This window comes from Mycothermus thermophilus, assembly GCF_041956435.1.
Source record: "Mycothermus thermophilus strain CBS 625.91 unplaced genomic scaffold VTJ04scaffold_6, whole genome shotgun sequence".
NCBI lineage: Eukaryota > Fungi > Ascomycota > Sordariomycetes > Sordariales > Chaetomiaceae > Mycothermus > Mycothermus thermophilus.
The window spans coordinates 1,401,099-1,423,672 of NW_027191432.1; the positions used below are offsets into that span (position 1 = coordinate 1,401,099).

The 22,574-nt window shown below is 56.0% G+C and overlaps 7 protein-coding genes across 7 annotated transcripts; 4 read left to right on the forward strand and 3 right to left on the reverse strand.

The window, feature by feature from the left end:
* Positions 1–296: 296 nt before the first annotated feature.
* Positions 297–646, forward strand: VTJ04DRAFT_8921 (uncharacterized protein; the record flags this gene model as incomplete). Its single annotated transcript, XM_069367411.1, has 3 exons — positions 297–459; positions 527–571; positions 630–646. 3 exons carry the CDS (start codon positions 297–299, stop codon positions 644–646), a joined length of 225 nt encoding a protein of 74 aa, XP_069215742.1.
* A 10,944-nt stretch (positions 647–11,590) lies between these two features.
* Positions 11,591–12,391, reverse strand: VTJ04DRAFT_8922 (uncharacterized protein; the record flags this gene model as incomplete). The annotated part of the gene is made up of 2 exons (XM_069367412.1): positions 11,591–12,271; positions 12,344–12,391. 2 exons carry the CDS (start codon positions 12,389–12,391, stop codon positions 11,591–11,593), a joined length of 729 nt encoding a protein of 242 aa, XP_069215743.1.
* Positions 12,392–13,890: 1,499 nt separating this feature from the next.
* VTJ04DRAFT_8923 (uncharacterized protein) lies at positions 13,891–14,932 on the forward strand (the record flags this gene model as incomplete). Its single annotated transcript, XM_069367413.1, has 3 exons — positions 13,891–13,915; positions 14,034–14,417; positions 14,751–14,932. The coding sequence occupies 3 exons, from the start codon at positions 13,891–13,893 to the stop codon at positions 14,930–14,932; spliced, it is 591 nt and encodes a 196-aa protein (XP_069215744.1).
* Positions 14,933–15,007: 75 nt separating this feature from the next.
* Positions 15,008–15,387, reverse strand: VTJ04DRAFT_8924 (uncharacterized protein; the record flags this gene model as incomplete). Its single annotated transcript, XM_069367414.1, has 2 exons — positions 15,008–15,116; positions 15,173–15,387. The coding sequence occupies 2 exons, from the start codon at positions 15,385–15,387 to the stop codon at positions 15,008–15,010; spliced, it is 324 nt and encodes a 107-aa protein (XP_069215745.1).
* Positions 15,388–17,364: 1,977 nt separating this feature from the next.
* On the forward strand, positions 17,365–17,652 carry VTJ04DRAFT_8925 (uncharacterized protein; the record flags this gene model as incomplete). The annotated part of the gene is made up of 1 exon (XM_069367415.1): positions 17,365–17,652. The coding sequence occupies one exon, from the start codon at positions 17,365–17,367 to the stop codon at positions 17,650–17,652; it is 288 nt and encodes a 95-aa protein (XP_069215746.1).
* A 1,468-nt stretch (positions 17,653–19,120) lies between these two features.
* Positions 19,121–20,208, forward strand: VTJ04DRAFT_8926 (uncharacterized protein; the record flags this gene model as incomplete). Its single annotated transcript, XM_069367416.1, has 4 exons — positions 19,121–19,509; positions 19,616–19,691; positions 19,778–20,042; positions 20,153–20,208. 4 exons carry the CDS (start codon positions 19,121–19,123, stop codon positions 20,206–20,208), a joined length of 786 nt encoding a protein of 261 aa, XP_069215747.1.
* A 512-nt stretch (positions 20,209–20,720) lies between these two features.
* Positions 20,721–22,525, reverse strand: VTJ04DRAFT_8927 (uncharacterized protein; the record flags this gene model as incomplete). The annotated part of the gene is made up of 4 exons (XM_069367417.1): positions 20,721–21,053; positions 21,112–21,276; positions 22,203–22,232; positions 22,298–22,525. The coding sequence occupies 4 exons, from the start codon at positions 22,523–22,525 to the stop codon at positions 20,721–20,723; spliced, it is 756 nt and encodes a 251-aa protein (XP_069215748.1).
* Positions 22,526–22,574: the final 49 nt, after the last annotated feature.

The window sequence follows — 22,574 nt, forward strand, 5'->3', positions numbered from 1 at the left end:
GACTAGGCTCGATTGCCCCTCACCACCATAGGCGGGAATGACCTCACAACCCACAACCCCTCCTTTCTTCCCTCTATTGCCCCTCATGTTGGGCTCTGGGGGGGCAATCTGTCTTGCTGTCAAACGGGCGGGGCGAGGATGGATCGCGAGAATGTATGAATCACTTTGTTTGATCGTTTGCGCCCTGCTTTTTGACCGGATAGATTGGCGGGTTTCACATCAGAGATGTCTGTCTGTCTTCCCGAGTAAACCCGAAGTAAGGGATGAGAGATATCGAGATAGTACCTAACCTCGAGATGGAGATGGAGGAGGAGCAGCAGCTCTCACCACCCCTCTTTTCCCGCTCCACACCTCCAACCGTCTTCTGTGCCGGCTCCGTTTGCCAGCTTCAAACGGCGCGACCTGAGATAGGCTCCTCCAAGAAATCCCGATCATCATCATCTCAGGGCTCGAAATCCGGTTCGGATCAGATCAGAAAGCTATTCTCAGAAACCAAACCCCTTTCCCCCTAGCTGACAGCCGACAGCGGATGCGGATGCGTATCGGTCGGTGCGACGTCGGACACGGGCGGGTACGATCATCTACATACAGGAGTGCAAAATGGGTGAGATATGACTGGTTGCATGCAGCCGGGGCGCAGCCCTAGATTCGGGAGTGCTCGATACCCTTAGATGCTATACAACGTTCGTTTGTCAAAGTTGGACTTGACTCGACTCTCAACCTTCTGACCGGTCGGTAGCCGCGGCATAGTAAGGCTGGTTTGTTTGAACCAACACAGCATGCACATGGATGACGAACAAACCCGCCAAAGGGAAGGGTAGGTAGCATACGTCCCAGGCACCGAGGTTCCCGAAGGAGCAGCAGGAGGAATGGAGGGGACGGACGGATGGACGGACGGACGGGATGGTGAATGTACAGAACTTTGCAGCGCCAGCGCCCCTTGCGTCGAAAACATGGAAGACCACCTGCGCCGCCGAAACAAGGCCGTGGAGGGATGGATGGTGATGGTGGCACAAACCAACGGACATAGCTCCGTGGGAATGCGGCATGTGGCTTATTCGCGGGGGCGTCAGGGTTGAGTCAGCGTTGGGCCCGCACAAGCCGCACAACGACAGTTGAAAATATTGCCGGCTTACTTCAGCTGCAATTTGGGGTCGGTGCGGCCGGACGGAATAGATACTACACAGATTTCATGGCACAGTTTTGATATAGCTATTAAGGTGCCTACCGCCTCGGTACCTGCAGTCAGGCCTTGGATTACGAGATCAAAGGTGCGAGACGAGCGCGATGCGACGGGTGTATTTCTCAGCATCATCAGAAAATGATGACGGTACCTGAGTTAGTCTGGAGACACACCAGCTGCCAACATCGAGTCGTTGAATGGCGGAAGATTCGAGGGGCATCGGCATACTGCTGCTGCCGTGTTTCCCACCTCGCGTCTTCCAAGGAATTTCATAATCCATCTCGTCCGTAAAACTGACAATCAAGAAACCGGCGACCCAATTTCCAGGCCACCACCATACCCGAGATTCTTGCTCGCTGCTAACCGACGTCATAACAACATCCGACCCGACACAACCTGAACGACAACTATCACCGTCATCGTCATCAGGTCTTCAGGTCTTCAGGTTGTCCTGCCCAAAAGGCCAGCTCAACATTTTTACTAGGTACCTAATCTCCATGCCTGCCGGTGTCCGTCTATCAAAACTCTCAAACATGAACGTTCCAAACGTTCTAGATCACCACTGCATCCTCCCACAAAACACACCGCAACCTCCACATCTCCCCGCCTTTCTTGCCAACTCATAGTAACAGCCAAACTGCAGGTCAACAAACGCCAACCCGACGATCAACAACCACCAATGCCGGAACCGCCAGGCGAACGCGTGCTGCCCGCCGTCCGCCAAGTCATCTTTCATCGGTTAACCGTCTGGGGATCTGCCGGTAAGCCTGACGGACGGGCAACGGCTGTTCCGCGACGGGAGAGCTACCGTATCCTCCCGAGCTTACCTAACCCTACCCTACCCTACGTATGTACCTTAGGTCTAAGTTTGGAACAAGAAACGTTGCAGCATCCATCCAACATCCAACACAACCCACGCCGCAAAGAAACAAACATCAAACCAAACACCCGTGACCGTTGCGTTGGCTGGCCCTCCTACCTATTGTTGGCAAAGCAAAGCATTAGGTTTCGCTGTCGCCGTCTGTCTGTGTGTCCCCCGCCCGTCTCATCCGCGGACACGCCTCCGGCCTGAAGCGTACAGCACAGATCAACAATCTCAAACACACAACCCCACTCTCCCTGCATCGAGAAAAAGAAAAGGCCCTAGAAATGTTTCAAAAAGGTTCGTGCGGTGTAAAAAACACCTCTCTCCGCCTATCGCGTGTCCCTTGTCAAAAAAAGTGCGAAAAAAATTCTTCCGGCGTCAACGCAAAAGTGAAGATCGATCGACGACGACGATAGGGCATCTGCCCCTCCACTTCCAAACAGACCGCCTTTCTGCTGGTCTGTGTGTTTGGCTGTCCGCTCGCCTGGAGCGTGTCCAAGCACCCACCGTCCGGGAGGGCGTGCATCCAATCCAGATGGGCGGTCCAGACAAACGGATCGCCGGACGGATTGCCGGTGCGCATTCCAGACCTCTTCTCTATCCCACAAGCGATCCGCCGGCCGGGGGACGGGACAACGGAAAGTGGGGCCTGGGAACGGACACGCCGATTTTTCAGCCCAAACCCAACGGGGAAGCTCCGTTTTACCCCAGACGCCAAGCCCTCCCCCCCAAGCTCCAAAGCTCCCGAGCTTTCCCCAACGGAAGGCGCCTTCCTTGACGGTCCGGAACGTGAACGTGGGAGAGACGCGGGTCCGGCCGAACGGGTTCGAGCTCAGCTTCCCGCCAAGCGAGAAAGCTTGGCGTCCGGGGAAAACGGTGAAGAAAAAGAAGGTGCTGATGGGCTTTTTGCTGCCCGGCCCGGCAAAACGGCAAATCCACACACAAAAAGTGAACACAGCGTTTCCACGTGCCTGACGATCCTTCTTTTTGCCATCTTTCACTTTTTGTTCGTGATTTTCTCATTGCCGACCGGGTCCGGCTCCATCTCGGCCGCGTGGGAATCCACAGAATCCACCAACACAGCACAGCACCGAGGCCCAACTCACTAACGGCTGTGGAGATATGGGGATCATCATCACCGCCAGCCGAGGAGCGGCCGGACCCGCGTTTCATCAGTGAGTGTGCCTTATCAGCACCGCGGCCAGCCACGGCGAAAAATCACGAACGTGAAGAAGAAAAGAGTGGCTATGGCCTCGGTAGTAGTAGGGCATGTGCGGGTAGTAGTCGGTGTTGATAGGCATCTGCAGCGCCCGATGGCGAGAAAGAAGGTGGTAGTTAGTCAATACGAAGAAGCCGTATGGAGCTCCTCAGGTAGAGTTGGGCGTCTGTCTTTTTGCCACCGAGATAGCTGTCGATGCGAGTTATCGATAGGCACAGAGGCAACACGAGAAGTCCAAAGCTCGTCTCTCCAGTCCCATACCGTGAGTCCGATGATAGGAGAGAGCCTTCACTCCAAAAACGGAGAGCTTTTGTTGCTCTCTCAGCGTTTCTTCCATCGCTTCCTCAAAAAACCTTGGAACCTTTCACACCGGCCAGTCCAGCGTCGTCGCCATCACCCAGCAGCACACTGACGCGATTGCGCTTGTTCGAACCGAACCTGGGGAACATCAACAAATCCCAACCAACACCCACCTGGATCCGACCGGGCCGCCCGCTCAGACCCTCGGCGCCCACGCGCGCCAACCGCCACTGGACTAAACCCGCTAGTTAACCCGCTAGCCGCGCCGGCTTGGTTTTGCTATTGCTTATCGATAAAGAAACCAGCAAACCGCGGAAGACGGAACGCACGTTTGGTCCCTGCCAACCCTGGCTGCTCGGGGCCTGATCCGGACCAGGGTTAAGGGTAGCGTACACAGTAAGCAAGGGTCTGGAACCGACCGGTGAACCAGACAGCTGGGAAGTGTGGGAGGGCAACGGACGGAAAGAAACCAAACAAAATAATTGACCGAGACCGAGAAACACACCCCTGGTCCCCCGGCCGGCTTTCTCATCCGGAGCCCGGGCCGGAATGAAAAAAGAGCGAAATGGTGGCATTTGCGGATGGCACGACAGGCCGGGGGAAGAATAATGGAATTGTTGTGTTTCATTTTCATTTTTTTTCCTTGATGGGGCTTTTTTCACTTGACGGTTCCTTTTTCGGCTTGGGAATCCGTTTGCTCATCGGTTGTCCCAGCTGGCTGGGATGCCAATGGGATTCACTCCGTCTTGCCGGGCTTGCCGGGACATCGGGCTTCTGGTTCCGTGAGGGTGTCAAACCTTTTGACAGCCGAGATAGAGAAGTGAAAATTTTGACATTTGCCATGGTGTTCACATTGGCATCTGGCAAGTGATGGTGGATGGCATTTGGGAAGTGATGGCATCTAGTTCTTTGGTATTCCGTAACTGTGTCGGATACCTTACAGAAAGAGGAACTGCTCGAAACTGCTGAGTCTTTTGCGTCTTTTGTTGTTTCCATGCCAAACGCCTTTAACTTGAAACACCACAATCCAGAAAACACTTCCAAAAACGCCGCGGCCCGAACTCTCAGCCCCCGCCCTCCCGTCTGGACGAAATCCCCCAGCTTTTGCCAACCCAAAGGTGAACTGGCGCGTCCCATCACGGTGGTAGCGCTCCTGGCTCCCTCTCCCAAGCTGACCCGAGTGAAGGGAAAAAAATGAACCAGGACCAGGCCCCCATCACCATCAATCAACACACCACACCATCGATGAAGAAGTGAAAACGCCATCGACGGCGAGGAGGGCGTGAACAGAACACAACGAAAAGCAACAACACAAGCTCCCAAACGCGTCCTCGTGGCCGCCGCCACCACGTCCCAGCTCTTTGGGTCTGGGTCTGGATTGTCCTGCTGCTCCTCAAACCCCCACTCTCCTAAATCCCAAACTCACTGCACCCGCTGCCAAAACCCCGGCCTCATCCCGGCCAAAGTGGGGCCGGAACCCTCTCCGCGGCCGCCAGAGCCTGGGACTTGGGACCGGAGGACGCTTCCGGGCCCCACACTTGCCCCTGACGGCTGCTTGTGCGCTGCGCTCTGCCAGGGACAGGGCCAGAAAGTCACAGAGGTTCCAGCCTGTTGGTGCAGGTCTGGATTCGTTCACGTTGATCCCCCCAAACAAAAAGCAATGAGAGAGGTCCCGAGAATCTGCAAACCCCTGGGAATGGCTTCAGCCACTTTGCCTTTCGCTTGTTTGGGAATTGGGACGCGCGGGGGCGAAATGAGGAGATGCCCACACCAGTGGCGATGGCGTTCGATGGCGCTGGCCGGATGTGTTTTCCGGCTCGCGGTTTTTGCTGGGATGGGAAAGGAGGAAGGCTGTGATCCAGACTGCTGGGAGTGCGCCTGGACAAACGCCCCAGGATGGGAGTGTGGGAGTGATGATCAGGGAGGATCAGAGCGTCCATCATCCTGCTGCTAGGCGTTCCCGGTGGGAGGTCACTTGAATGAGAATCCCTTCACTTGGGACCGCCCGGCAACCAGGGCTCGAGTTCCCCGGGACAAACGGCTCACTTCGCTAACGAAGCGTCGGGACCTCGCTTCTGTGTGTTTGGGAACTGTGGCTTTTTGCCTCGCCTCACACACGCCTCTCGTCATTTTCTTTTATTCTGACGTTGTTCGATGGGATTGCTCTTTTCAGCAGGTTGTTGCGACGGAAAGCAAAAGACCAAAAAAGGCCTTCCTGGTCGGTCAAAACGGAGCACGTGGGAATGGAGCAGGCACCTCAGTCCCGAAAGTGTGGGTGTGGCAGTTACTAGAGAGTGTGTTTGCTCTCCTTCCCAGAAGGTGACCGTCGCGAAGGTGAGCGAAATTTGTCCTTCGCTGATAGACGAAAAGGGAAGCTGTGGCAGTTCTCAAACGGGACCTGAGGGATGGGATGCTCTCCACCTTGCGAAAAAAGGAGGAGGCGTTTGGCACAGCGTGGGATCCGGCTCGTTGGAAATGCCTCGGGTCCCAAACGTGGGGGGAGGGGTTCCCCCGCGAAAGGTGGGAGAGTGGGAGAGAGTGGGAAATCTCCCGTCTCCTGCTGTTTGGAGAAGTGAATGTGACGGGATCCCGTTGTGATGGATATTCCTTGCAGTCTCCGTTTCTTCCCGAGAGTGCGGGTGCGGGTGACGGGAGCTATCGGAATCCACTTTCTCCAACCTCCCCCTCCCCCTCCCGTTCCCCTCCACTCCTCCACGTGGGAGCCGGGCTGCGATCACGACACCACCCCACTGCGTCGCGACAGCCGCGGGGTGTGGGTGGTGATCTGTGTTTGGGGCTTCCGAGTTTGTCTGGTGCTTGATTTTCCTTCATGTCCTTCATTTCGGCGCGTGGGAGGGAGATGGAGGGAAGGACATGTGTTGTTCAGGTGTGCAACTGGATGCCAAGTGCCGGACTCACATGGCTTCTCTCCTCTCTGCCTTTCCCCGCGTCTAAGTCAGATGCCGCGTCTGCTGTCGTGGTTTGGGCAGGATGACATCACATGTTTTGTTTGATGTTGTTTTGGGCGCAAAGCCTGCCGAACCTCACCGCGGCTGTCTCGTCTGCCGACTCTATCGCATGCCAAAACGGACCTCACCACACAATACGGGTAACAGCTCATCTTCAAGCATGTGCAAGTACCCGGTACATTCCCCAGAAATTCGTAGGGCTGCATGGAGATGGTTGCCCAGTCGCAACGGGGCAGCAACAAACAGCCGACGTCATCAACAGGCGCGTGATTTCTCGTCGCGGGCATCTGATGGGTTTCCAGAGTTGCTGGCCAAAGGCGGTTGCCTCGGCGGCCGCCCAATCAAGTGTATAAGGCCGCCGTTGCGCAGGGCGATTGGAGAAAGCATTCCCGTCCACACAGCGCTCGCCAACTCACCTAGGTCGGTGGCATCGCCTTGTAGTTGTCCTCCGTTCTCCGTCCTTCTCGACACTTCTTGTGGAAGAGAGACATGTACGTTGGGCGCACTCACCTTGGGCGGCCGCGGGGTGTATGGACAGAGTCGTATCACATTAGGAGTTGCGGGTCTGCTGGACACGGCCAGATAGGTAGACACAAGTGCATCACCACTTACACGGACATTTGTGTTCAGGAGGTGATTGCCTCCTTTCCCCATCATCCACTAACGGCCAAATCCCATCCAGTCATCATGTCCAAATGCATCCGCGGCCTCGCACTGGCGACCAACCCGTCTCCGGTCCGCGAGCAATCACATCGCCCATATCTCCGTTTCCCTCCGTTCTCCCATCCGACTGGATGCCGTTGCAGAGCAGCGGGTAGCCGCACACCAGCCGCTTTCGAGGCGATGCGACGGCTTGGAGTCGGAGTAGATGAGTCAACGTCGGCGATTGGATAAAACAAGGCTGATACTCAGTACACTACCTACGTTTGGTCCTACCATTCACGGGTCCTGACTGGCCGCTTACTTGCCCCGTACGGGGTGAGATAGGTATGACGAAGAGAATCTAGATGAGTGATACGGAGTCCGGAGGGCGAATGTGAGAAGCCGATCGCCGCGTCGGAACGGACCAGTGCATCGCCTTCTCTTCCCCCGTCCAACGGCCACTGGACGGCTTGGGAAGTGAGGCTGAGGAGCAAGTCACACACGGAACACGGGGTAAGCGGGTATCGAGTGGTTGTGGCTGGCCGTTGGGGTTTGAGTCATGGACGACTCTCCTCCTGCGTGTTTCCGCGCCTAGTGGTCCGCGACGAGAGAGATGTGAGCTCGTCGTGGATGCCCATTCCCGCCGTCCCGTTGACTAACTTGGTGATAGATGCGCTTGATCAGCAAGTCAAATCCGGGGCCGATGCACCGCGCACTCTGACTCGACCATCCCCTTCAACTCAATCACCGTTCGGAACAGACGCAGGTTCAGCCTTCATCATAGCCCCAAAGAACAACCCACTCGTAACACTCGTCACGTTTTTCATCCCTTTTCCCCATGCTTTTCCCCATACCCCCATGCCGCTCAACTCCACGAGTCGAGTCAACGAGCCCGAGCCCGAGCATGAACATCCAACCGCGGAGAGGCGGAGGGGACGGAGGGAGAGAGTGTTGACATGATCGACCATGCATACATCCCAGATCAGTCACGTTGTCTGTCTGTCGGGGTCTCCCGCCCTTCACACGCACGCACCCCTCCCCCACTCATCAATCAGGGACCCCGGGACGGGACCCAAGGCGAGTCACATCTCTGATGATCATCATCTTCATCCCACCAAGAAAACGCCCCCATCCTCTTCCCCCCCGCGAAAAAAGAGATGGCGTCTACAGTTTGTGCCTGGTGAAGTGACAGCCCGGGCTGATGAGAAGCGAAAGGGTTGAAGCACAGCACGCACAGCGGGAGAACGCGGAGCTAGTGGAAAGCGTGGGGAGCGAGATCCCGGCAGCCGCCACACCAGCCTCGCGCCGTCAGCCGTCCCCCAATACGGAGAACAACAGATCTCTCGTCACAGGTGCTGGGAACGGTGCTCATCACACAGACTCGCGCACCACACACCGCGCAAGGGCAAAGATGCGATAGAGACGAGTGGACTAAATGTGACAACCTGAGTCTAGCATAACCCGCGCTCACCACAACCGCGTATGGCGCGCGCGTTTAATAGTTATGCGTTTGCGCGCTGGATGAGAGGGGGCCAATCACGGTGATGTTCAGCGCACGTTTTGGGATGAGTCGGGGAGTTGCTTCAACTACTCCGGACCTACGGAGTAGTCCACTAGGAACTTCCAAGCAGGCAACTAACTGGTCAACTCGAGAATCAAACAACCCTTTGTTTTTTCACGGAGTATTCTGTCTGCATGTCTCGTCACAAAACTGTGTACGGAGTAGGGAGTGTGTCAAACGGAGATTTCGACGGAATCCTCCGTCGGGAGTAGAAGACAGATCAGATAGATCAGATCAGCGACATGCAGACGAAGGAAAACGCAGCAGCTGTCCGTCCAGGGGAAGCAATCAAACGCAGGCAAACAAGCGATTGCTATCATATCATATTCCCTGTGTCTTGTTAAGTGCGTATGTCTTATGGCAAGTTGACAGCCCACCGCGGACATATACATATTGACACGGTCCCTTGCGCACATACCCCCCAACAAACTACTAGTTATCACATACCAGATTCCTACAGCCGTCGGCAGTCCATTCCACGCGACTCCAAGATCCCGCGGATGGCGGAGACCTGCATCCGCGGAGTTTACACCGCCCTCCCCCTGCAATGAGAAAGGATGGGTGTTTGACATCTAGATCGTCCATTGGCAAGCATAATGCAACCACCCGTAAGTCTACCTACCTAGACTCAGTAGGCATGTATGTACATACGTCTTTTTTGCTCCGTACGGAATATGCCGCCAACACCAACCGCCGCCCGTCGGGCATCAAATCTCATACGTGGTATCTCCTACTTCCTACATCCTATCTACCTCTGTATGTATGGATGGATGTATGTCTTCCTCGTTCCCGTCAAGGTTCCAGGTTGACTCAATTCAACCAATGTCTTGAACTCAAACACGTAAACTCTCCTCCGCCCGTCGGGCCTCCACTGTTCGTCCGCCCTGTAGTTATCAGCAAGGGGAAATACTCCATGATAATCTTCCCGCCTCCCTCCTCCGCAGGATCTTGATCCCCCACTGCTGTGCTCTCACGACACGCACGACACCCACGCATCCACCTCGTGTCCCGAGTGAAAACGGCACTTGTAAAAAGCAAACGATGTTTGTTCACGTGGTTATTTGCCTATGTAGATATGTAGGGAGGGAGTGTGCGGCGGGAGTGGTACCCGATCTGCCTTATCTCAGGAAGGTAAGATATGCGTATACTCCGTCCTCGAGGGCTGATTGTCAACCGGGGAAGTGATTTAACAGTGTCCGGTCGCGTGGAAGTGACTATATACCGTCCTCCGTACTGTAGGAGACGCGTGTTGGTGCGTGATCGAGGATCCTTGATCGAGGATCGCTGACCACAGATGAACAGATCATGGCGGTGATGATGACGCGGTGGGGGTGGGTGTGAGGGTAGGGTAGGGAGGTTGGCGATGGTAATACTGTGGTGGGTGTGCATATGGTTTTGGTTGTGGGTATTATTACCTGCCCTACATGGGGTAGGCTTGCGAGGAGGAGGAGGAGGATGATGATGATGATGATGATGATGATGATGATGATGATGATGATGATGATGATGATGATGATGATGATGAGGGCCTTGGAGGGACGGAGGAGGTGGTAGTGTTGGATTCCTTTACTTACTTGTTCTGACGGAGAGGGGAGGTGAGAAAACGGACGAGTGTAATGAGCAATAATGAGAACAATGACACGGATGGGATAACTTGTACAAACAGACTGTGGTGGTTGGGAAATTGTCAGTGAGGCGACGATGGCATGTCGATGCTGTTTCAAGCTCGCTTCGTGAATCTTTGGGATGAGAGAGCTGGTGAAGGGCAATCAGCCTCCGAGGTTGAGGACATCATGTCATGAACGTGGACTTTCCATGAGATGAGCTCCCCGGGATTGCTTGGATGCAGTCTTACTCGACTTCTCAGTTCCTCATTAATCCAAATACCACGGCCAAACTAACGCCATCTCATCCATGATCGCCACTGTTCATTTTGTTTCTTGTTGTTTCTACTATTTCCCATATGAAGCTGGACGGACACAGCAGGAGTATGCTTGATAGTGGGGGAAACATCCTGTAGGCAATGAGAACCATTGTCCCGAAACACTCAGGAGGAAGAGATAGAAATGCCCCCGGATGAGAGGAGGTGAAAATAGAGGTATTTGTGGAGAGGCGAGAGTACCTTACCCAAGCAACCCCCCTTGAGAATTGGGAGGGAAGAACTTGGGTATGTTCGAGCAGTGGCAGGAGGTAGAAGCCATGATGATGCCATGGGCACATAGAATCAGAGATATGGCGATGAACAACCGAGCCTCAAGTCGTGTTCGTCTTTGTCGAAGGAGGAGCATCACGCCATGAGAGCCTGAACGTATCGGACAAGCCCCTAGATTGATGATGTTTGGTTCTCCGGAAACCGTTGTAGTGATGGAAGAGATCCGTTGACAACGATCCTCTCCCACTTTTGAGCGCTGAGAGAGCGCCACTGCCCTGAGTTGGAGGGAGGGGATAATAGGCCTTGTCAGAAGTGACTCCTGCTCAAGGCAAGCGTTGGATCAACACTCCAGACCTCTCAGAGCATCCTCAAAGTTCACCAGACGGCAACCTCTTCACGACAATACAAAATCTGAGATAGTGTCAGGGGCACAGGCCCTGAGCTCGCTTCTATGGATGGGAAGGCTTAATGGACTCGTGTACAGATCATGACATCGCGGAACATGTAGCATGCCTCAGTGACCATTATCTACCCGACCCAGATCTGTTCAGAACACTGCCAAGGTGAACAACCCGCTTGCCCCTGTGAGAGAAAGCAAAAATCTGACCCAAACGCCATCAACGCCGCTGGTTCCCAAGCCCACCGTCCCCCGATTCAGACCCGAGCACCCAACACCCAGTCTACCAACCCCTCATCCTACTAACTCCGCAGCGCCTCCAACCGATTCCTCATCTGATCCATCATCGCCTCCGTGTCCTCCTCATCCTCTTCCTCCTCCAACTGCTGCTTCTGCTGTTCGGCCGTCGTCGGCTGTTTCGGCAGCGGCGTGGTGGGCACCGTGGTCCCTGCCGTCTCGATGCGATCCTTCAAGATCTCCCCGAGCACCTTATCCACCTCGCTCTCCGCCAGCTCATCCTCTTCGAGCTCCAGCTCGGCGTCCCCGACGGGCAGCATCTCGTCCACCATCTCCTCGATGACGCCCGCCTTCATCAACTCAACACTCAGCTCGCGCATCGTCTGCGCAAACTGCGGCAGCCGGATCAGCGCGTTCACGTCCCGCATGATGCCCACGCTGGCCTTGATGCTGCCCTCGATCTTGCGCAGCGCAAACGCCTCGCTGACCTGCATCTGCACGCTGGCCAGCTGCGCGCGCCCCGTCACCAGCCGGTCGGTGGCGCGGCGCGTGCGCACCAGCTCGCGGGCAAAGTCGCGGACCTCGCGCTGGGCCTGGCGCTGTCGGGAGGCGTCCGGGGCGCGCTGCGCGCGCTTGTTGGCGGCGATGATGAGGTTTTTGGTTTTGATCTCGGTGGCTTTGAGGGCGGCGATGTCGCGGTCGAGCTTGCGCATGTTGGCGCGGAGGAGGGTGTTGCATTTTCGGTACTGTTTGGGCGGGTGGACAGGTTAGGTTAGGATGCGAGGAGGAATTTGGGATGGGCAAGCCGAGAGACGTACTTGTGCCTGCGGGTCAGGCTTTGCAAACATGTTCCTGAGCGTCTCCATGATGGTGGTGGTGTTGTCCCCGCGGTCGGCGGGGAGGGGATGTGCGGATGGTTCGGTTCCTGTCTTTTCGGGGTTTGGAGAGGGGGGTGTTTGTTCTGGTGGCGACAGGTGTCGGCAAGGACAGCGCTGGATGAGGAAGGGCGTCAAGGCTTGCCGTGCCGCCCGAGGTTGACGTCGTTGGATGTATGTAGATGGCTCGGCCAAGGCGTTGGTTGATGATGGGACGTTGACGGCGGACGGGGCTGGACGTTGGGTGGGCCTGACCGGGCTGGCGCCTACACGACGGAGAACGGAGAACCGGATCAGGCCGACAGCTGAGTGGCGGCAAGGCTGGGTTGGGCTGCCCCGCCAGCTGGCCGGGCCGGGGCGGGTTGGCAGCGAGGGGCGAGGGGCAGCCCCGCAACAGCCGGGCCGTTCCCGTTCCTTGACGGAAGGGAAAGGAAGCTTTAGACTCAGAAGGTTGATGCATGGCTGACATAAACACATCCACTGGGCCTCGATCGACTTGTTTATGTTGCCTCGAGATGTTCATGGACTATTGTTTAGGCTGATGGCCATGCGGAACAGACTGTGGCCGGGTGTTTTTTCACCTTGAATGATGGATACAATTTGTTGGCTTGCATCCATGACGTGCTGCTTGCAAAGTCACCGGGAGCTTGTTGACTTAAGGAGATTGACAAACAATGGACATCTGGAATGAATCTATAAAGTTTTCAACAAACCGCAACATGATGCCTTCCTTGCCTGTATTGTCTTCTGACTGAGGTGTCTTGTATGCAAAGAGATGCTCTATGATTGTGTTACCCTCGATCAGATCTGGACCTGCGTGGCTGCATTGCAACTGGATATATTCCGCGAACATATACCAAGTCAGGTACCTATGACTTTCTCCCAATACACTACAGCACAGCATCAGCATACGAGGTATAGATCAAGTTGAACCCTCCAACCTGGAAATGACCAACTCTGGTCGACATCTTCTAGAAGAGTCTCAACAGGTACAAGACTCCACTTGCATCTTCGAGGCTCAGTTCTGAAACGAAAGCATCCAATGTCACTCAGCCCTGTCAGAGGCTATGGGCGGCAGTTGGAGGCAGAGGGAGAAGGCGGAGGAGTGGTTGGCCCGTGCCAATGGAATCTTTGGGCTTCTGGCGATTTCCACCGCGACCCCAGCCAGGTTGCCCAAAACGGCAGCCTCGCGCATCCCACCTTCTACCTTGTGTCTTCTCCTCTCTTTTGAACCCGTGGATTCTGCAACTTCTCCTTTCAACTCGACATTTTCTTTCCCCAGACTTCCCAGTATCGCATTGACTTAGCGTACTGTCTCCGTGTTTGTCTCAACACCGCCGACGTCTTCTAACCTCGACCACAACTTACGCTCTCACACCTTTCTCCCCACTACACAAAGGTTCGTCCCAGCTCCAGAGCTACCCCTCCTGCGCCAGCGACCACCGACCTGATCGAACCACCAACTGACATTCAGATCCCAACAGATCACAATGGCCGCCACAGTGACTCCCGAGGGTAAGCATCCCGTCGAATCGCGAAAATGACCGAGCTGGCCTGGCTGTTGTCGACATTGCGACGACCGCTTCCCGAGCTCTCGAGCTGCAAGGCTTCCCCGAGCTAACACTCTCTACAGTCCTCTGGGCCCAGCGCTCCCACAAGAGCGACCCCGAGAAGAACTTCATCTACCTGACCATCAACGTGCCCGACGTGCCCAAGGGCAAGTTCAAGCTGGACCTGACGCCGACGACGCTGTCGTTCGAGGGCTACTCGGACACGCAAAAGAAGCAGTACAAGCTGGACCTCGAGTTCTACGCCGAGATTGACGAGAAGGAGAGCAAGATCAACCACTCGGCTCGCGACGTCGAGCTCAAGCTGCGCAAGAAGGAGCTCAAGGAGGAATACTGGCCGCGCCTGCTCAAGGACTCCAAGAAGGTGCACTTCCTCAAGACCGACTTTGACAAGTGGGTCGACGAGGACGAGCAGAACGAGAACGCCGACGACGACTTCAACTTTGGAGGTATGGGTGAGTAATCTTCCGCTCTCTCTGTCTCTCTTCTTGTTGTCTTGTTCCGGGACGTCCGGGAGCGCGCGCGCGGGTTTAGGGTTGCAGTTCCACGACGCCGTGTTCAATGCGTGCTCTTCTGCTCCCTCCTCCCTCTCGCATTTTTGTCCGTAACCTTTCGGGCTAAAATGTGTCATCTTAGGGGGACTCCCCGGGGGCGGGGGTACGTAATTTCTTTTTCCGGAGTGGACGATCTCGAAGCCGCGCGCATGCTCTCGCGTCCTGGCGGAAGAGAGCAGAGAGGGCTCGCGATGGGCTTGAGATGGCTAACTTTTTGCTTTTACCCAGGCAACGACTTTGGCAACATTGACTTCTCCAACCTCGGCGGCGGCGACACGAATGCGGATGACGATGATGAGTCGGACGACGACATGCCGCCACTCGAGGGCGAAGAGGAGGAAGAGAAGAAGGATCAGAAAGTCGAGGACATGGCAGTGGATGCCAAGGAGGTTGTGACGTCGTCGTCTTAAGGGGGGCGGGGTAGGCCAAGGGATTTAGTTGCAGTGAGGTTCGAAGGTTCTCGATGGTAATGGCATGGTTGGGATTCAGGAATCGATAAAGGCTTGGGAGAAGCACCGCGCCGGGAGGCCTGTGAGCTGATCCGGTGCACCCGGGGGTTCCGGTACCATCAACAAAGAGGGCGGCCGCTCGGCCCTCCGAGACAGGTGTAGCCTTCCACCCTACCTACCTTACCTTACTCATCTACCTACCTAGGCAAATCGAAGTGTTCGCTGCCTCGGGACGAGAAATGGTTGATATTGCTCCGGCTCTGGGCTGGGTGGAGATTGCGACGGAGAAGGCCTCCAGCCGAGTGGGAAGGATGATGGACGGGACTGATGTGAGATTGGTTGTTACTCGTAGTTAGTCCGAGGGAGCCGGACGACAGACAAGCCAAGAAGATGACTTGTCGCTGCGATGACACCATGATGCAGATGGCTCCCCCCGGATGCGATGCGACGGCCCTGTGCCGAGTCCGAGTCGGCCGTAACCGTCTCGGCTCCGGTACCCAGCGGTCAGGCCCAACGGCCAAAACCCGGACGGCATCGCGTAAACCCGGACTTTCCACACGGCGGATCTATCCCCGCTGCGTACCCCATTCAAGTCTTGTTGTATGCTGCACCTATGCCAAAGACCTCCCACCTCGGATGAACCCGTGATCCCCGCGCTCTCCCCCTCCCCCTCAAATGACCCTTCTGCACTTTTTGCACCCCAACCTGTAGAGTAGGTAGTAATGCCTGACCTGACTGAATGGATTACCCAACCTTGACAAATGCAACAACAACCGCAACCACATGAGCGGCGGACGGCGGCACAGCTTAGCAAACCAACCCCGGTCCCACTCACCAAGCAACCAAGCCCCAAACCTCAAACTCCAAGCCCATGCTAAGCAGGCTCAGCACACCGGTCGCTGGTCACTCGTCACCAGTGTTTTAACCCCTCTTCTTGTCATTGCACGCCGCCTCTGCCGCCGACGCCGCCGACGCCACATTTTTATGGTGTCGGATTGTGCCGATGTCCCAGGTTGGCCTCGTGCTGGTGTCTTGGTATCATCGGGTCTCCACATCAACGGGGAGAACGGGAGTACTACTGCTAGTTAGGTGTTTAATAGTTAGTCAAGTTTAGTGAGGGGGGACGAGACTCGGTCACGTCGCGCCAGCCTATGACTAGGTGATCAACGATTTAATCACTCAACAACTCATCATCATCATCATCATACAGGCCGTCATACCATCCGGATTTAACTAGTTAGTGAGGTTTTGGTGATGTTTTCAGCTCCTACGGTTGACAGTAGTTTTACACTAGTCTTTCAGCCATAAGTACTTGCCCCGTCCGCCCAGCCCAGCCCATCCCATCCAGCCCTGCCGCCTCGCGGTCTTCGGCGGTAACTAACCAAGCACACCGTAGAGGGGTCGTCAAGCAGAAGCGGGAAGCGGAGGCGGAGGGCGGAGAGGCAGCGAACGAGCGGCGGTGGCGGCTGCGGCGCCAACCCAGGCTTACTTACTTTTTCCCTGTGCCAACTTGAGTTGTTTGCTCTCTCTGCCGCCCGTTGAAGGTTTGTTTGTCCCCACCTTGCTTCCAGGTTGTTAACTTGTGCTGTCATGGCGCGGTGCAGCCACGACAGTGTAAGGTTTAGTTAGGTTGAGGTAAGGGTGGGTCGTCGGATCGGGTCGGATCTCGCTGCGTCACGCACGCGCATTTGCTGCTGTGTTGGGTGTGGAGGAGGATGAGTAATGAACTGAGTATATAAGATGGATGCGGAAGGTCGTGAGGTTATTGCTGTAGAAGTCTGGATGCCTCCCCTATTACAGAGTTACCGATCAATTGTTTCGCTGGTGATTGATCGATCGCTCAATCTTACTTGCATCGCGGGTTCTGAGTTTGAGGGAGGTGTGGTTGTACTGAACCGACATATACCATACCTTACTCTGACTTAGAGTCACAACACCACCTTCTCGGGTTTGGTTTCGAACACTCGTGATCAACAGTTGGACCATTGTAAGTGGGATCTACATACGTAACCTACATCCAGGTCCGTGCCGGCCGATCGCATGCTTATACTTTGCCCTTGGAGTTGCGGTCTGTTGGCTGTGTGGTGTGTAGTGGCGGGCGCTAACAGAGACAACCAGAGTGGGATTGATACCTCCTTATATATTTTCCGCGGATACTACTGTTGTTGGACCTTGGAGGTAGTCTTTCTCTCCCGATCCTCCCCTGAGTCTCTCAACTCCTCAAGATAAACATTTGTCTTAACACAACTTCAGCCATCAACACCATAGCTCAATATCAATACACCAACGCAGTCTCACACCAGCTACCTACCTACCTGGCACCACCACTCCTCTCAAACACCAAGCAACAAACCAGCCAGCCAGCCAGTCAACAAACCAACCCTTTGAACACCATGGCCCTCAGCTCGTCCTCCTCGCCATCTTCATCCACCGCCTCCCTCGCCTCAACCCTCAGTGTCGGCTTGGACTGTTCAACAACAATAACTCCACGAACCAGCATCTCCAGCCTCTCCACCATCGCCGTCGCAGAAGCCTCAACCTCACCCTCGCTGGACATGGACATGCCAGACGACACGCCAACGACACCCTACACAGCCAAGCACGCGGCAGCGTTTTCCCGGCGAGGGGCGTGCATGGTGGCGTGGCCTGAGGGTGAGGTTTGGAGGGATCCTCTGGCTTGAGGCCTAGGAGAGGGGGGTGAGAAGTGGCTAGCTATTTTCCTATCGTCTTATTTTGCGTTTTTGTCCCTTTGATTTCCCTTTTCTTTGTCGTATCGGGGCCGGCCGTTTGGAGTCCGGGACAGGAAACGGGTGGTGAGGATAGAGTTAACGACGTCGAAACGCTTCGTTTGGTTTGGCTATGACACTGCTTTTATGCGTACATACATCCATACATACACCTTGGGGGACGGGGCTGGGAGAGGTTCAGGACCTGATATTCATGGGACTCGCAATAACGGGAGCATGGTGTTTTTGGGGTGTTAGTTCTTGGCTATGGGTTGTTGTTCGGACGAGAGATCCTAGAACGGCTAGGGCATGACACGGGACATGAACACGGGAGCGATCAAGGGGACTCCTACGGAGACAGTGTTATTCCGTATAGGGACGCTCGGGCAGAAGGAAGGGAAACGGCGATCCCGCTTAGACACTTCAACGACGGGAAAACATCCCATGATTCAAGTCTTCATGGCCGTGCTCATCACACCAAACAAAGCACAGGTGAACTACACCGTATGTGCAGCATGACATCAAATGCAACCACCCCAACGGCGACTTGTGCTGCCCCAGCGTACAAGTGGAAATAAAGTTATCTTTGGCATGTATCTGAGGTTTGTCTATGCATTATTCCACCACTGCAACGGAACATCCCGCCCCCCATCAACCTCGGCATCTGCCATATGAACTCAAATTAACCATGTCCTATGGACGGGGTAATATACCTCCGTCTTTTGCGCCCGTGAACCGCGTCCTTCGATGACACCCTCCGGTTCCCGCTGTCGGTGCTGTCCGTGCCAACCCGTCCGGATCGGACTGCCGGGTGTGGCCTGGTAAAAGTTGACACAAATCCGGGGGTCGCGGAGGGGACACCTCCGACCCGGGCTGGCGGCCGCGTGGGCTTTATTAGCTACCCGTAGGTATGTATGTATGTGCTAGCAGCACTGCCGGGCTAAACTGCCGATCCTGGGATCGCCCTGGTACCGGATCTCAGGGACGGGTACGCCATGTATGAGGTTTGATGTAATTATTGATGAGGATGTTTCCCGGGTTGCGCCTGGTGGTGGATGGGGCAATCTTGGGAATTGATGCGCTCTGGCTGTGGTCCCGTCCATGGAAGCGAGGGAAGGATGGTCGATGAACCAAGTGCCGGGCACACATAGATGACGACCGCGTGGCAGCACGTTTGAGACACCGAGATCACTTAGCCTTGACGTTGGCGGCTGTATATTGGCAATATAATCTTGCCGTAGACTGTAACGTTTTCACGTCAACACCCAGGCACATCTTCTGGATCCTAAACTCCAGGAGCCAGTCGAAAAGGAGTATATAAAACTCAGCGGCGTCGACATCCAAACATTCCCATCCTCACCACCACCACCAACCACCAACCACCCATCCCCTCCCCTCCCAAACCCCCTTTCCACCACCCACCATGCGCCCCCTCCTCGCCGCCCTCGCCGCGGCCACCACGGTCCACGCCCACGGCTGGGTCGACAATGCCACCATCGACGGCATCTTCTACCAGCTCTACCACCCGTACATGGACCCGTACATGGGCGAGCTCGCCCCGCCTCGCATCTCGCGCAAGCTGGTGTGGAACGGCTACGTGAACGACGTGACGTCCATCGACCTGCAATGCGGCGGACACACGGCCGAAGGGCAGATCGGTACGGAACCCGCGCCACTGCACGCCCCCGCCACGGCCGGGTCGACGGTCAACCTCCGCTGGACGCTGTGGCCGGACTCGCACATGGGGCCCATCATGACGTACATGGCGCGGTGTCCGGACGAGGGTTGTGATAAGTGGTTGCCCGGGGAGGAGTAAGTGTTTCCTGGCGGAATGGCTGTGTATTTGAGAAGGAGATATTTGGGTGGAACTGGGAGAGGCGAGAAGAAGAGATGCTGACGCGGGTTTTGCTCTCCTTAGACCAGTCTGGTTCAAAATCCACGAAGCCGGCCGGTACACCACCGACAAGTCTTACCCCGACGACATCTGGGAAGTTGTAAGTGCCCTGCCTACCTATCCATCCCCAATTTCCCCCCCCCCCCCCCCCCGTTTTACCTTGCTAACCAACCCCCTCCCTTACAGACCCGCCTCATGTACCTCGCCAACGAAGGCTACAACTACACCATCCCCGCCTGCCTCGCATCCGGCCACTACCTGGTCCGGCACGAGATCATCGCCTTACACTCGGCCTGGGCCAAAGGCGAAGCGCAGTTCTATCCCTCGTGCCACCAGCTGACCGTCACCTCCATCGGCGGTAACGTGCGCGAGGCGCCGGCCGAGTACCGCGTCAGTTTCCCCGGCGCGTACAAGGACGATGATCCGGGTATTCTCATCAACGTTTGGAACCGTAAGTTCTTTTTTGTTCCCCTTCCTCCCAACCTACCTAGGTGTCGTAATGTGATCCGTAAGGGTTTGTTGTTGAGGGATATAGCTGACAATGGATGTGTGATAACACAGCTGGCCCCTACACCATTCCCGGACCGCCGGTCTGGACGTGCCCCGAGTCTGAGTGAAGAAGGGGAGTTAGCAAAACAGACGGCGGCGAGTACTCCGTACAACGTAAATAAATGACGGTTCCCGTTTGGATGTACATAATACACTCGAGAGAGACCATGACACAAAGAAACTTAGACTCTTATCTCGGCTCATTGAAGAATCGCTCTCATTCCCGCCATAGCAGCGCTGGCATTACTAGAGTGGTGTGTAATGTAAAGAAAAAGCACTCAGCAATGGTGTGAAGAAAAAACAAACCCGAATATACAGCTGCCCCCGATGACCGAGCTTTACCGAGGTCTCAATCTTAGTGGCTCTGAGAGTGCGAGAAAGAGAAAAAGGTGCTGCAACCGTCGAAGCTCCACGACCGGACCCAACCCTCCCAGAAATTCCCCTAACCCGATCCCAAATCCCATTTCTTACACAACCCCCAGAAGAGACTCTGAAAACCTTCCTCAGGCTCAACTCGACGAAAATGCCCCGTGGTTCCTGCCCATCGTGACCACCTCATTATTCGTTGCCGTTTTCTACTTTAAAGGACGTCCTCCTCCATGGGCGCGTCGCCGCCCGCAGCCGGAGCGGGCGCGGCGGCATTGGCATCGTTGTTGGCCGTGTTGGCGTTGTCGAAGTAGTCGGCCATCTCCGAATCCAGCTCCTCGGCCGTCTTCTTGACAGGGCGGTGGCTCCGGCCGCGACGAGGGCCTTTCTTGCCAGCCTTGCCTCCCGCCGCACCAGCCTTTCCGTTGGTGGCGTTGGCCTTCTTGTCGGCGGCAGCCGATTTGGGCTGGGCCTTGGGCTGGGCGATACGCTGAGCGAGTGGCTTGGGCTGAGGGATAAGTTCGGCAGAGGAAACGACGACTTCGACCTGGGACGGAGTTAGCATGCGGAAATACGTGGACGAAGGCAGAGCGAGATTTACATACCTTGACGGGCTTGTTGTCGATCAAAAGGCCGTTGAGGGTCTGGAAGGCCTTGCTGGCGCCATCGGCGTGCTGGAAGGTGACGTGGGCAATGCCACGGCTGACACCGCCGGGGCCGTACGAGATCTCGACCTTCTTGACCTGGCCGACAGATTGCTGGAAATATTCCTATCGAGGGGGGTCGGTGGTTAGCGTCAAGCAAATGACAAGGAATCGCGCGCTTCGCATCCGTGACAAGGTCGGCGGTCGAACATGCTGCAAGATCCATTCATCGCAAGCGGCCGGAAAAAAGGAACCAAGAAGAGCAGCGAGCAAAGCAGTGAGCCCGGTACCCCGGGAAACAGAAGATCGGCAACTCGCAAGGCGAAGCCACGTCCGACATTTCGCTGAGACCATTCGACCGATTCCGTGTTTGGGGGACACCACGGACTCTTGTTTCGAGGTGACAGTGCAGCGGCGTGACCCAGCCGTGCTGAAATCCCAACGCAGACCTGGACATGCGTCCCATTCCACGTGACGAATCGTCAAGAGGAAACGTGCCGTGAGCAGCCGGGCCGCTCTGAAAAACAAGGCACGAAAGCTCCACTGAGATGGAGCCATGCAGACCAAGTGTGTGTTCGGGAGATAGGCGAGAACTCCATTCTCGGCTCACTGCAGGGCTCGCTGAAGCGCGGCCGTCATCGACCCGGTGACCAGCCGGACGAGACAATGCGCGCAATAACCCAGTTCGGCATGTCTGATTCTGTGCCGTCGCCAGCTGGTCCAGGCTTTCTATGTCCCGATCACAGGAGCTTGCCAGGCATCCTGGATGCAAGGGAGTGTGGCCGTGGGACCGGGGCTCGCTCAACTTCCTGGACTCGTCCCTTTAGGGCATGGGAGCCATGATGGCACACGGGTGGCTTTCGCCGGACCTGCGCACTGGCGGAAGGAACTGGGCATCAGAGACAGCCGCGCCTTGATCGGCGCCTGGATGTTGCGGGGACCACCTTCATTGTCCGCGGAGGACGGAAGAGGTATGGCATAAAAATGCGCGGCGACAGAGATGCGTCGACGAGAGTCGGAAGGCTTCAAGGCCTCCGTCGGTAGGAACATACCTTGATCTGCGCCTCGGACACGTCCTTGGGCTGGGACAAGGTTAGCAACGATTCGCGCTGATTGCGAGGAGAGGTATCCGGGTTTGATAACATACCAGGTTGCTGACCATGATCTTGCTCTCGCCGGTCAGGCCAGCGCTCTTAGCCGGAGTCGGCTTGGTTGCGCCGCGGGCGGGCTTGGTGCTCTTCTGAATGCCACCAGCCGGAGCCGGGTTGGCGGGCTTAGCGCCGGTAGAGCGACGCTGGGAGCGACGGCGACCCTGCTGGGTCTTCCTCTGGCTGGAGAGGATCTCGTCGAGGGACTGATCGAGCTTGCCAGCCATGGTGACGAGTGTGTGATGGAGTTGGTGATGAGAGGTTTTCTTGAGGTGG